The sequence below is a fragment of the Raphanus sativus genome, chromosome 4 (genome assembly GCF_000801105.2).
Source record: "Raphanus sativus cultivar WK10039 chromosome 4, ASM80110v3, whole genome shotgun sequence".
NCBI lineage: Eukaryota > Viridiplantae > Streptophyta > Magnoliopsida > Brassicales > Brassicaceae > Raphanus > Raphanus sativus.
In genome coordinates, this window is record NC_079514.1 from 43,157,604 (window position 1) to 43,171,681 (window position 14,078).

General features: G+C 39.5%; 2 protein-coding genes and 3 pseudogenes across 3 annotated transcripts; 3 read left to right on the top strand and 2 right to left on the bottom strand.

Annotated features, from left to right (window-relative positions):
- Positions 1 to 370: 370 nt before the first annotated feature.
- LOC108850059 (LIM domain-containing protein PLIM2a-like) lies at positions 371 to 1,786 on the bottom strand. Its single transcript, XM_018623652.2, has 3 exons — positions 1,529 to 1,786; positions 1,314 to 1,442; positions 371 to 927 (listed from the first exon to the last, which is right to left on the bottom strand). Exons 1-3 carry the CDS (start codon positions 1,661 to 1,663, stop codon positions 505 to 507), a joined length of 687 nt encoding a protein of 228 aa, XP_018479154.1. The 5' UTR covers positions 1,664 to 1,786; the 3' UTR covers positions 371 to 504.
- Positions 1,787 to 2,027: 241 nt separating this feature from the next.
- On the top strand, positions 2,028 to 5,091 carry LOC108850060 (DEAD-box ATP-dependent RNA helicase 6-like; annotated as a pseudogene).
- Positions 5,092 to 6,488: 1,397 nt separating this feature from the next.
- Positions 6,489 to 8,092, bottom strand: LOC108850064 (cytochrome P450 76C2-like; annotated as a pseudogene).
- A 1,056-nt stretch (positions 8,093 to 9,148) lies between these two features.
- LOC108851081 (receptor-like serine/threonine-protein kinase At2g45590) lies at positions 9,149 to 10,741 on the top strand (annotated as a pseudogene).
- A 228-nt stretch (positions 10,742 to 10,969) lies between these two features.
- LOC108850061 (DEAD-box ATP-dependent RNA helicase 6) lies at positions 10,970 to 14,022 on the top strand. 2 transcript variants are annotated; one of them, XM_057009035.1, is made up of 11 exons: positions 10,970 to 11,010; positions 11,180 to 11,581; positions 11,680 to 11,740; positions 11,830 to 12,064; positions 12,196 to 12,434; positions 12,517 to 12,768; positions 12,851 to 13,031; positions 13,128 to 13,216; positions 13,314 to 13,387; positions 13,467 to 13,573; positions 13,664 to 14,022. In XM_057009035.1, the coding sequence occupies exons 2-10, from the start codon at positions 11,223 to 11,225 to the stop codon at positions 13,543 to 13,545; spliced, it is 1,569 nt and encodes a 522-aa protein (XP_056865015.1). In that variant the 5' UTR covers positions 10,970 to 11,010; positions 11,180 to 11,222; the 3' UTR covers positions 13,546 to 13,573; positions 13,664 to 14,022. The 2 variants fall into 2 exon arrangements, with proteins under 2 accessions (XP_056865015.1, XP_056865016.1); XM_057009036.1 differs by having other exon boundaries at positions 10,997 to 11,014.
- The last annotated feature ends 56 nt before the right edge of the window (positions 14,023 to 14,078 follow it).

Consider the following 14,078-nt stretch of genomic DNA (forward strand, 5'->3'; position numbering starts at 1 on the left):
AAACAACCAGCTTTTACTTCTTCAGGGTGGAAATGATTATGAAATATATGAATCACCAAAAACAATTGGCCATTCAGGTCAGTTAGTTGGTTAATCTCTGTGTTTTTGTTGGTGACAACTTCATGACCAGTAAGATTGTTTCTTTTGCGTTGCAGTTACGAGTCCAGATGACACAATGGCACAATGCAAGGCTCTGTTCATGTCTTGAAACACCTATCCATCTTAAGAACACAAATATTCATCTCCATTTGATAACTTACGTTACAAGCAAAGGATAGAACTATGTTTGCATACTCTGATACCATATGTTTTGAATCTTAATTCATAAATAAAATAAATTATAAATATTTGCTTACAGCAGATTCTCTCCCAAAAAAGCTTTTAAATTTACAAAAGATTTACAAAAAGAAATAGCAACAAATTGTGTACAAATATTCATTATAAAAATAAGTGTGTATATAAACTTCAAATTTGACAACTGATTAGATTCTTCCTCCACAACATTCAAGACTCAACCACAGGCTCAGGCTCTTCTCCTGCAGCAGCTTCAGGGACTGCTGCTTCTTCTCCTGCATCTCCTTCCGGAATTGCAGTGTTTTCTTCAGGTTTCTGATCTTCAGAAGGCGGAGTAGAGGCACCAGAAGAGGCGGTTCGGCGGTGGTTAGCAGCGGCTTGATGGACGTGGTTGTAACTTCCTTTCTCGAGAAAGAGCTGGTTGAAATGGACTTTACAGTAGAGGACACCGTTGAGAGAAGCGTAAGAAGAGTGAGTCAAAGGGCAACCACTGTGTGCGCACTTGAAGCAAGTCTTGTGGTAACATTCACCTTCCATGTTTACTTTCTCAAGTGGGTAAACGGTTTTGTGACAACTCGCACACTTGTCTTGTGTTCCACTGAAGAATGAAGATAACTTGCTTGGAGCTCGATTCTTTGGTGATTCAATTGAGTATGAAAATAATCAAATGTTCAAGAAATCAGTATGATGACTAGGGAGTAGGTGAATCATTCGGGGCTTAGACAAAGACTTTAACAACTATAGTTTTTTTAAATATATTTTATAATTATATTAGATATTTTAGCTTTTTGTTTAATTATAAAACTGTTTTGATGAATTATAAAAATTAGATTTTTTTTTTTGGATTCGTACTAACCTTGTTGCTTGATTTATACCATTCAACTAATTTTGATCTTAATCGGTTTATAACAGTTTAAACCAATTTAAATAGTATTAATCGAATTTAAAAAAAATTGTTTCGACTAGATTTTTAAAACATTAGAAACATATTAATAAAAGAATTATAAATGTTCTATTACCATTTGTTCATTCGACTTCTCTGTCTTTCCAGTCTGAAAGTTCTTGCTGAAATTGCCAGACTCTTTGAAAAGCTGTTCGAAGTGAGTCTTGCAGTAAAGAACTCCATCCATGGACGAGTAAGTACTCATCTGTTGAAGAAAAAATATTCAATCTATATTCATAACCATCGTAGTAACATAGTTGAGAATGGAGAGGAATAATAATAAGAAGTAACCTGGAGAGTGCCATTGCAGTGACTGCATCGGAAACATGATTTGTGATAAGTGTTACCCTCTAGCGTCAACAAATCCATGACGTAGACGGTTTTGTCACACGCCTTGCATTTATCCAACGTTCCAGTAAACGACATTTTCTTTTTCTATCTTGAAAAAGTTTGTTCAGGTTGGATTCGGTCTATCGTCTTATTTATCAAAGATTCTTGATATAGGCGTTGTGTGTTTATTTTGGCTCCATCGGTGGAGATTCGAAATGAAACTAGTATCGATCATCTACTGTCTAATTCTAGAATTGTTTTACTCCACGTCCTTTCTTTTTATAGTTTCCGAGCAAATGAAGGGCTCCCACGTTTTTTCCAGAGCTCTATTTTTAGATTAGGGGAGAGTTATAACATTATTTAAATTATGGGGTTATTTCAGAATTAACGAAAAGTTAAGGGGGCTAATTTAAAAACAAATGATGTGGATAAGAGTGAGTGAAGAAGTGTGTGTAATAAAAAAAAAAAAAATCAGTTCGACGCCCTAACAAACGACGCCGGCGAGAGTCTCTCTCTCTCTTTTCACTTTCTCAGCAAACTTTCCCGAGAAAATTATCAACATTCTGATCTCTTTGCTCCTTGAGTTCCCATCAATCATCTCTCTCACAATTTGATTCTTGTTTTTAAAGCATTTCTGAGATTGCGATTTTTCGAGCTGTGAAGATTCATTTCGGTAGATTAGGGCTATAGTTTCGAGATCGAAGAAGAAGAGTGATTGTGATGGATAACAACAACAGAGGGAGATTTCCGCCGGGGATTGGAGCTCCGGATCCTAATTTTCAGTCACGGAACCCGAACCCGAAACCCGATGCCTCAACAGTACCTTCACTCACGGACTCCGTTTCCTCAGCAGTATCTACAGTCTCGGACTCCGTTGCCTCCGCCGCCGCAGCAGCAACCTGATGCTCAGCAGTACGTTCAGAGAGTTACTCACCACAACAACAACAACAACAACAACAACAACAAAACCCTCAGCAGATCCAGCAGTGGTCTACACGCGCTCAGCTTCCTGGTGATACCAGTTATGTAGAAGAAGTCGAGAAGACGGTTCAATCTGAAGCTAACAACGATTCTACGTAAGTGGTGAAGTTAAAGTTTTGTGCTTTTATATGGTTTGATTGAAATTAAAGTTGGTTTCTTTGGTTATGGTTTTATCAGTAACCAGGACTGGAAAGCAACGTTGAAGCTCCCACCTCGAGATAACCGTTACCAGACTGAGGTTAATAAGTTTTCCTTTGAGTTTATATGAACCTTGTTCCTTTAGAGCTTACTTGTTTGTGTTTGTTATGATGTGTGCAGGATGTGACGGCCACTAAAGGAAATGAATTTGAGGATTACTTTCTGAAGAGAGATCTGCTAAGAGGGATATATGAAAAGGGTTTTGAGAAGCCTTCTCCTATCCAGGAAGAAAGCATTCCCATTGCTTTGACTGGAAGTGATATCCTCGCTAGAGCTAAGAACGGGACTGGGAAGACTGGTGCCTTCTGCATCCCTACTCTTGAGAAGATTGACCCTGAGAACAATGTCATTCAAGGTTTTTTTTTCTTCCTCTTCTGCTTCGTTAGTTGAGTAGTATCAGTGAGACGAACGGCTGTATTTTCTTTTAGTTTTGTATATACCATTGTTGATTTAGTTTTCTTATGCAGCTGTAATTCTAGTCCCAACCCGAGAGCTGGCACTTCAGACATCACAAGTTTGCAAGGAGCTTTCGAAATACTTGAACATCGAGGTTATGGTCACCACTGGCGGTACAAGCCTGAGGGATGATATCATGCGATTGTATCAGCCTGTCCATTTACTGGTTGGAACTCCTGGAAGGATTTTAGATCTTACCAAAAAGGGTGTGTGCGTTTTGAAAGATTCTGCCATGCTTGTAATGGATGAGGTGTGTTCCTGATATCCCACTGGCCTTTTTTCTTATGCTATATGTTTGGAGATTTGGTGGACTTGCTTTATTTTAGCATAATCTGATTGTTGTGACTCATTTTCTCAGGCCGACAAGCTTCTGTCCGCAGGATTTCAACCTTCTATAGAGGAGTTGATACAGTTCTTGCCCCAAAACCGTCAGATTTTGATGTTTTCAGCTACGTTTCCTGTCACTGTCAAGTACTTCAAGGATCGTTATCTCAGGAAGCCTTACATTATCAATCTCATGGATCAGCTGACACTTATGGGTGTCACACAGTATTATGCTTTTGTTGAAGAGAGGCAGAAGGTGCACTGCCTTAACACGCTTTTCTCCAAGGTTAGGTTTTCTGGAAAGCCCTAAATTTTATAGCTACTCATGGTCATGGACTGTTTATAAGTATATTTTTTTTTTTTACAAATGCAGCTTCAAATAAACCAATCCATTATCTTTTGCAACTCTGTCAACCGTGTGGAGCTGCTAGCCAAGAAAATCACAGAACTTGGTTAGTGGTTACTCATGCTTCTATATCCATGCAAAGATGGCTCAAGACCACCGTAACAGGGTCTTCCATGATTTCCGCAATGGTGCCTGCAGAAACCTTGTTTGCACTGGTGCGTTTTGTGTTAGCTCGCGTAATGTCTTTCAAGTTTCATGTGTTGGAAGAGATGATGATAAGACTAAACTGGGGAATGTCTGTCTGTTGCAGATTTGTTTACACGTGGAATTGACATTCAAGCTGTGAATGTGGTCATTAATTTTGATTTTCCCGAGGACTTCTGAGTCGTATCTACACAGGGTATGTTTAAGGAAAATTTTTTTTTTTATCTATCGTCTCTGAGCACATTCTTTTCGTTCATATTGCTAATGAGGTTTTGTTTTGTGACACTGCCAGGTTGGTCGATCAGGAAGGTATGGACACCTTGGGTTGGCTGTGAACTTGGTAACGTATGAGGACCGCTTCAAAATGTTCGTTTTTCTTCCTCTGCTTTTGTTCTGGTGGTTTTAAGCCTTTTTTTAACTCATTCATATGGTGGTTTATCAACAGGTACCAAACTGAGCAAGAACTTGGAACCGAAATCAAGCCAATTCCGTCACTTATCGACAAGGCAATCTACTGTCAGTAACTTCAACAAGGTTCACATTCTCCAGGCGGTAAGACCAATCCCTCTCTTGGAATCTTTTGCAACTAAAGCCGCATTACACATACACCAGATTCCAAATGATTGTTTTGCCATTGTTTAGGTGTGTTGTGGAGGCAAATCGTTAAGCTTTGGCAGTTACAAGCTCGTTCCAGAGATGAAGGCAACACTCAGGCAAGAAGAAAGGCCGTATTAATAGCGGTTGATTATATCTGAACCTTTCAACCCGAGGACTGGTGGTTTGGTACCTCCATGATGTGAATCTTATAATGTACCTTCTCTCAACTTTCGTTTTCATTTTCTAAGAAACCTTTTACCCTTTGGGATCCGGGTGTGTGATGACTTCTTTTGGTCTCTTCTTTTTTAAGACTTGGAAGTTTAATTTCCTAGCAGTAAAGACTTGAAGACAATTTTTTTTTCTTTTTCCTTTTGGACAAATCCGAAGAAGACAATTTCACTACACATTCTTATTGCTCCTAGATTCACCTGTGTCTTGGTCATTGTCTAATGTATGATGTCTTTACCTAGAGTTGTGTGAGCCAATCCAATGTTATCAACATGTTATAGAACTTACAGATTATATGTGAAACTGTTATATGCTTTAAACTCGATTTCTTTTACACACAAAATCACCAATATGTAAACAAGACAACAAACAAAGAAAAAGTAACCGAATCACACAAAAAGAGCGGTGAATGATCACAAACAATGACCCTTCGAATGGAATTATTTATCAATCAGATTTTTAAGTAAAACACCTCAAAACATAAGGACTGGATTGGTAATTACAAACTCTTGTAGATATATGTGCAAGGATCGTTTGATGAATTTCAGAGTTTAATACCTTCCCCAAGTTTTTTCAGCTCGGCCGCAATGAGTTGTGCACGTGAGTCATCATCTTCAGCTTTTTCCTTCTTCAATGTCTCCACAATCTTATTTGCAACGGAAGGAATGGCTTTGGAGATTTTCTCTCTATTTGTTCTTTCATCTCCTTCAGATCCTCTTTCCTAACATACTCCTCTTGTTTCTTCCTAAGAGACACCAACAGGTTGTTTTGTGCACGCAAAGTAGCAAGAACATCCTCGTGAAGTTTCAGCCAAGCGTCCTCTGCAAGAGTGAAACATCCTCATATTCAAACACACATACACAAACAAGTAATGCAAAAAAAGAAAAACTGAAGAAAAGTGTATGGATAGATCTCTAGTGGATGAATAATCATTCAAAACCCTCTTTGAGTAACTCGTGCACAAAAAGTGTACTCGAGATCACTGACGAGTTACCTTCATCCAGATCGTGAACGGCATTCACCTTCGCTTTGGGATGTTCGTTCATCTCTTTGGGGGGAGCCATGGGATGATTCTCTGTAAATAGAGGAATATGAGAGTTTGATCAAAGGAAGTATCATCATACTCAAACACAAAGCATCACCATCATATTCAAACACACACACACACACACAAAGTATCATCATCATCAGCAGCATATTCAAACACACACACACACACACAGTATCATCATCAGCAGCAGCATATTCAAACACACACACACACAGAGTATCATCATCATCATCATCATCATCATCAAACACACACACACAATGATTCTGTTGAGGATTCTATCGGTTTCCTGCAAACTCAAATCCGTAGCTCCAATCGCAAACAATCAATCAAGGTGAAACTCGAACATAAATACATTCTAATTTATGAAACTCGAACAATCAATCAAGGACATTTGAGTCGACTGGAAAAAATCAAACACAAACCAAAACTGACTATATTAATTAACCAGATTGACAAAAAAAAATATTAATAACCAGATTTATGAAAGTAGTTATATTCGTATTAAACAAAAGCATATGTAACTTTAGCAGTGATCAACTAATGACTCGTTTTTTGACAGGCACAGCATGTAACGCATTGGTCTTATGCAATGTAAGGCCGAAGCTCTCGTCCATATCCAAGTCCTCAGAAGCGGCACCGTTTAGAAGCTTCCAGTCAAAAGAATAAAGAAGAGAAGCAAGCATGAGAGGCACTATCTTCACAGCCAAAGGCAATCCGGACAAATTCGTCGCCCGGCACCAAACGGTGTAAGCTCATAGTCTCTGCCTTTCACATCAGTCTCTTTACCCAAAAACCTTTCTGGTTTGAACCGGTTTGGATTCTCCCACCTACTCGGGTCTCGTCCTACCGCCCACACGTTCACCAAAACCTGGGTGTCTTTAGGCACAAGAAACTCAAGAATCTCCACATCTGTTTCTGCTTTCCGCGGGAGGAGAAGTGGAGCAGCTGGATGGAGACGGAAAGTTTCTTTAACTACAGCTTGTAAATATGGAAGTTGTGAGATATCTGACTCTTGGACGACACCATTATTGCCTATCACACTATCGATCTCGTCTTGAACTTTTGTCATTGTTTTGGGGTTTTGGAGTAGTTCAGCCATTGCCCATTCCACGGTACTAGAGTTTGTGTCTGTGCCGGCTGAAAATAGGTCCTGACACATACATGCACGTACTATACATCGTCAAAGTCAGATATACTAAAGGTGAAATTGCCTACACAATTATTAGAATAAATTGGTGGAATTTGATATATTGTAAAAGAATTTCGATTTTAAGTTCCACTTATTCTGCTAAACAAGATGACTGAATTGGCAAAGATTCTTTTTGAAAAAAAAGAAGAAAATAATTGTTTCTACTATTTAGCAGATGAATCAGTTTGTAAACAAAAGTATTCCTCTTTCATCTTTGATTATTTATTCCACTTATTTGTTCCACTACTTCCTCTATTTATAACCATTTTTCTCCAAGCTAATATAGATTTCAGTTATTCTAAATTTGCATTTCATTGGAATTTTTAATAAATTACTTTGGTATACATACGCCATTAGGAGAGTACTGATGTGTTTGAATATGAAGATTGATCAAAAAAATAGTATCTCCAAACTAATTTGGCTAATCTTTTGTAATGTTCATTCATGTGACCATATCATGTAAAATAAGAGAAGACTTACGAGAAGAAGGTGTTCAATCTGATTAGTGTTTAGCTCAGCTTCATCTCCTTGGTTGAGATCAATAAGCGCATCCAGAAAATCCTTGCTCGAAACATCTTTATTGTCCGTTTGCAATGAGTTTCCCTTGATTCGATCATCGTACAATCCTCTGAAAGCCCTAAACAACCTCTCCGAGCAGTCCTTTACCTTCTTTTTATTACCTTGCAAGTCAAGAAATCTCATAAATGGGAAATAGTTAGCAAGGTCTGTATTTCCGATAGATTCCATGACACCAATCACCATGTCCTGAAAGTCACTGGACTTCCTCGAGTCGTAGTTACCGAGGTCGACTGAAAACAAAATATTCGAAATGATATTGAGGGCTGTGACGAAGGATGCACGAGAAATATCAACAGCTTCTTCTCTATCACTGCATTCACTCACGAAGTTGATAAGTTCTTGCATCTTTTTCATCCGTAGAGCTTGGGTGGCCTCGATACGCTGTGGTGAGAACAGCTGAGTAACTGATATTTTCCTCAACAGCCTGAATAAATATAACATGATTTTGTTTTTTAAATGACTGTTAAATTTGTTCATCAAAAAACCCATTTTTACATCATGTGTGACTATTTCAAAAGGAATAAAGAATAAAAAATTCCAGACCAAGTATTTTGTCTTTAGAACAAACCAAATACGATATAACACAATTTTTTAATCAAATATAATACACAGATCCATTTGCTCTGTTGTGGGTTATCAACGATCTCCACATAGGGTGGTAAAATTATGTCTCGAGTAGTTATATATCCGTGACAGTCATCTAGTAAAACGAGGATGATATTTTGGTAATGGCCATAGCTCAGTCAGTTGGTATAGCAGATGACAAATAAAAAGACTACCATTAGGAAAAGAAATAGTGAATCTACATATTTTGTAAATTTTTTAAACTTAGTTAAGAATTATAATAACACAAAACTTAAAAAAAAGATTATAATTATCATAAATGTTTTCTTTTCGTTTTATGTAATACTTTTATATAAGTAATAACATGAATAGAATCTGTCAAATCATATGTTAAAATAATAATTTTATAATTTTATACATTTAAAATTTTAAATATAATCAAAATATACATGTATTTATATATTAACGGATCAGATCAGATATTCGCTTCCCAAAATTTTACTATTTGTGATTTGCTTCGGTTTTAACGGATATTGAATATTAGTATTTGCTTTGTTTTGAAAGCTTACGGATATCCGGAATTTTCGGATTGAATAGAATCAAATTTGAATGATAAAATGCCGAGGCTCTAACCACACTCCACATGACAAGACAAACGCGCGTGTCTCCACTCAGGCGAGTGAGGTTGACTTCCCCATCACTTCCCCCCAATTAAATCTCGCAGTGTCCACTGTGGGACCCTTTCAAACTAAAAAACACGAAAACCCTCGTGAATCTCACCGTCAGACGCTTTAAGAGCACCCTTCTCTCCATGCTCCCTTACCTTCTTCTTTCTATGGATACTTCTCCGACTTGAAACATTTCAATCTTTCAAAAATGCCCTCTCGCTTCTCTCCGCCTATACTCCTCCCCCGATTATAACCAACACTCACCACAGTCTCCATACCCTTCCTTTAATCCTAACCGGTTCTCTAACCTTAACCGGAGCTCTACTAATCATCCTAACAATCCTCTTCTACCGGAACCGAACAGCTCCCTCAGATCTCGTTCTCTGAGTCGACTCAACTCGGCCACGGCGGGTTCGGCATCGTCTACAGAGCCGATCTCCCCACCGGCGCCTCCCTCGCCGTCACAACGAGCTCTCTCTCTCATCTCTCCTAATAAGCTCCCCTCACGTCGTCTCCCTCCTCGGATTGGAGGAAAAGGTTCGAGATTGCGACTGATGTGGCGAGAGGGATTGAGTTTCTTCACCATTGATTTGCTGTGATCCTCCGATCATACACGGAGATGTGAAGCCGAGTAATGTCCTTTTGGATTCAGGTTTCAAGGCAAAGATCGGAGATTTCGGTCTCGCGAGGGTAAAGTCTGAGGCTTTAGGGTTAGGGTGTGGTGGGGATGAGACTAGGGTTTTGATTGAGGAAGATGATGATGATGATGATGATGAGAAGAGTAAGGATGTTGTTGTTGTTGAAGAAGAAGATAACAGGTCGATTCTTGAGGAGAGTGAGAGTGTGATTACTCTGTTCGAAGAGGGTAATAACGCGGTGAGTTTCTCGCCGGAGAATGGTTGTGGTGGTGGTGGGGTTGGAGCTTCTCCGGGAGGAGGGTTATCACCGGAGGTGAGTTTGGAGAAAGGGAGTGTGTCTGAGAGCTGTTTGGAGCAGATGAGTGTGGAGAGTGGTGGTAAGCAGAAAGTGGGTTCGAAGAGAGATTGGTGGTGGAAACAGGATAATAACGGTGGAAGCAGAGGAGGGGTTGAGTCAGGGAGTGTGAAAGACTATGTGATGGAGTGGACTCACTGCCACTGGGAGTGAGATTAAGAAAGAGAGTAACAAGGAGTGGATCAAAAATGGTGATGGGTCATCAACATCATGTGTCTCTAAGAAAAAGAAGAAGAAGAAGAGAAAGCCTAGAGAGTGGTGGAAGGAAGAGTTTTGTGAAGAGCTAACAAGAAAGACGAGGAAGAAGAAGAAAAGGAAGAGAGGGATAAGCTCAATCTCAAGCATTGACTCTTGGTTTCACAGAGACAATGATCATCATGAACATAATAACCCTACCAAGAGGAAAAAAAGGAATAGTATAGACTGGTGGGTAGATGGGTTAAGGGGAGATCTAAAATCAGTTAAAAAACAGAGTCAAGATTCTGGTTTATGGTGTGATGTGAATGTTCAGAAGAGCGGTGGAGTGAGCAGCACTCCGAGTATGAGAGGTACTGTGTGTTACATTGCACCAGAATGTGGAGGAGGAGGTGCCTTGTCTGAGAAATGTGATGTCTACAGTTCTGGTGTTCTGCTCTTGCATTTATCCAACGTTCCAGTAAACGACATTGTTCTATCTTCTTATTTCTTGAAAGTTTTGTTCTCTAAGTTGGACTAAACATTCTTGATATATGAGTTCGGTCTATTGTCTTATTTATCAAAGATTCTTGATATGAAACTAGTATCGATCATCTAATGTCTAATTCTAGTACTTGTTTATTCCACGTTCACTCTTTTTTATAGTTAGTTTTAGAGCAAATGAAGGGCCTCCACGTCTTCAGAGCGCTCTATTTTTAAACTAGGGGAGAGAAATAACATTATTAAAACGATGGGGTTATTTAAGAATTAATGAAAAGTTGAGGGGGCTACTAATTAAAAAAAGAAATGATGTGGATAAGAGTGAGTGAAGAAGTGTGTGTAATAAAAAAAAAAAAAAATCGATAGACGCCCTAACAAACGACGCCGGCGAGTCTCTCTCTCTCTCTCTCTCTCTTTCACTTTCTCCGCAAACTGTTTCCGAGAAAATTATTTCGATCTTGCTCCCCCATCACTCTGTTTTGATTATTGTTTTAAGCATTCTTATTGAGATTTGAAGATTTCTTTCGTTAGGGTTATATCTCTTGTTCCTGTGTAGTTTCGAGATCAAAGAAGAAGAAGAAGAAGAAGAGAGATTTGTAATGGATAATAACAACAACAACAGAGGGAGATTTCCACCGGGTATTGGAGCTCCGGATCCTAATTTTCAGTCACGGAACCCGAATCCGAACCCGCCTCCTCAACAACAGTACCTTCACTCACGCACTCCGTTTCCTCAACAGTATGTTCAGTCTCGTACCCCTTTGCCTCCACATCAGCAGCAGCAACCTGATGCTCAGCAGTACGTTCAGAGAGGTCACACACAACAAAACCCTCCTCCTCACCAGATCCAACAGCAACAGCAGCAGCAGTGGTCTACACGCGCTCAGCTTCCTGGTAATCCCAGTTATGTAGATGAAGTCGAGAAGACTGTTCAATCTGAAGCTAACAACGATTCTAAGTAAGTTCTCCGTTGATGGGTTGATGTAAAGTTTTGTGCTTTATATGATTTGAAACTAAAGTTCGTTTCTTTGACTATGTGTGTGCTTTATTTATCAGTAACCAGGACTGGAAAGCAACGTTGAAGCTCCCTCCTCGTGATAACCGTTACCAGACTGAGGTATATCGTTGAAGCTTTGAACCCTTTGTTGCGTTTCTCTTAGAGCTTACTTCTTTTTTTCGTTTTGTTGTAATAATGAATGTGTGCAGGATGTGACGGCTACTAAAGGAAATGAATTTGAGGATTACTTTTTGAAGAGGGATCTGCTGAGGGGGATATATGAAAAGGGTTTTGAGAAGCCGTCTCCTATTCAGGAGGAAAGCATTCCTATTGCTTTGACTGGAAGTGATATCCTCGCTAGAGCCAAAAACGGGACTGGGAAGACTGGTGCCTTCTGCATCCCTACCCTTGAGAAGATTGACCCTGAGAACAATATCATTCAAGGTATTGTTTTTTCTCTTTCTTCCAGTGAGTTATTTGATCGGTGGAACTTCCTTTCTGAGGAATGGCTGCGTTCCTTTCTTGCTGTATTTTCTCTAGTTTGTACACCTTGCTGATTTGGTTTCTTGTTGCAGCTGTAATTTTAGTCCCAACCCGAGAGTTGGCTCTTCAGACATCACAAGTTTGCAAGGAGCTTTCAAAATACTTGAACATTGAGGTCATGGTCACCACTGGCGGTACCAGCCTGAGGGATGATATCATGCGTTTGTATCAACCTGTCCATTTGCTGGTTGGAACCCCTGGGAGAATCTTAGATCTGACCAAAAAGGGTGTCTGCGTTTTGAAAGATTGTGCCATGCTTGTGATGGATGAGGTAAGCCTGGCCTTTTTTCTTCTGATGCTAGATAGTTGCAGATTTGGTGGACTAAGCTGATTGCTGTGACTCATTTTCCCAGGCCGACAAGCTTCTGTCTGCAGAATTTCAACCTTCTATAGAGGAGTTGATACAGTTCTTGCCCCAAAACCGTCAGATTTTGATGTTTTCAGCTACATTTCCCGTCACTGTCAAGTACTTCAAGGATCGTTATCTCAGGAAGCCTTACATTATCAATCTCATGGACCAGCTGACACTAATGGGTGTCACACAGTACTATGCTTTTGTTGAAGAGAGGCAGAAGGTGCACTGCCTTAACACGCTTTTCTCCAAGGTTAGGTTTCTGGACAGCCCTAAATTTTATAGCTACTCATGGTCATGGACTGTTTATAAGTATATTTTTTTTACAAATGCAGCTTCAAATAAACCAATCCATTATCTTTTGCAACTCTGTCAATCGTGTGGAGCTGCTAGCCAAGAAAATCACAGAACTTGGTTACTCATGCTTCTATATCCATGCAAAGATGGCTCAAGACCACCGTAACAGGGTCTTCCATGATTTCCGCAACGGTGCATGCAGAAACCTTGTTTGCACTGGTGCGTTTTGTGTTGTTAGCTCGCGTAATGTTCTTTTAAGTTTCATGTGTAGGAAGAGATGATTGATAATACCAAACTGGGGGATGTATGTTGCAGATTTGTTTACACGTGGAATTGACATTCAAGCTGTGAATGTGGTCATTAATTTTGATTTCCCGAGGACTTCTGAGTCGTATCTACACAGGGTATGTTTAAGGAAAAGTTTTTTTTTTCATCTATCGTCTTTGAGCACATTCTTTTCCTTCATATTGTTAATGAGGGTTTGTTTTGTCACACTGCCAGGTTGGTCGATCAGGAAGGTATGGACACCTTGGGTTGGCTGTGAACTTGGTAACGTATGAGGACCGCTTCAAAATGTTCGTGTTTCTTCCTCTGCTTTTGTTCTGGTGGTTTTAAGCCTTTTTTTAACTCATTCATATGGTGGTTTATCAACAGGTACCAAACTGAGCAAGAACTTGGAACCGAAATCAAGCCAATTCCGTCACTTATCGACAAGGCAATCTACTGTCAGTAACTTCAACAAGGTTCACATTCTCCAGGCGGTAAGACCAATCCCTCTCTTGGAATCTTTTGCAACTAAAGCCGCATTACACATACACCAGATTCCAAATGATTGTTTTGCCATTGTTTAGGTGTGTTGTGGAGGCAAATCGTTAAGCTTTGGCAGTTACAAGCTCGTTCCAGAGATGAAGGCAACACTCAGGCAAGAAGAAAGGCCGTATTAATAGCGGTTGATTATATCTGAACCTTTCAACCCGAGGACTGGTGGTTTGGTTTTGCTTTGAAGAATTCTTCTGCATGATGTGCATCTTTAAGTGACCTTTGGTCAACTTTCGTTTTTCATATTCTAAGAAACCTTTTACCCTTTGGGATTTGGGTGTTTGATGACTTTTCATGTTTTTTTCTTATTTCAAGACTTGAGGCCTAATTTCCTAGTAGTAAGATCAAACAGAAGAAGACAATTTTACTACACTTTTTTATTGCTCCTAGATTCACATGTGTCTTGGTCTCTTTCTTATGTGTGATGAGTTTATCTAGAATTGTGTG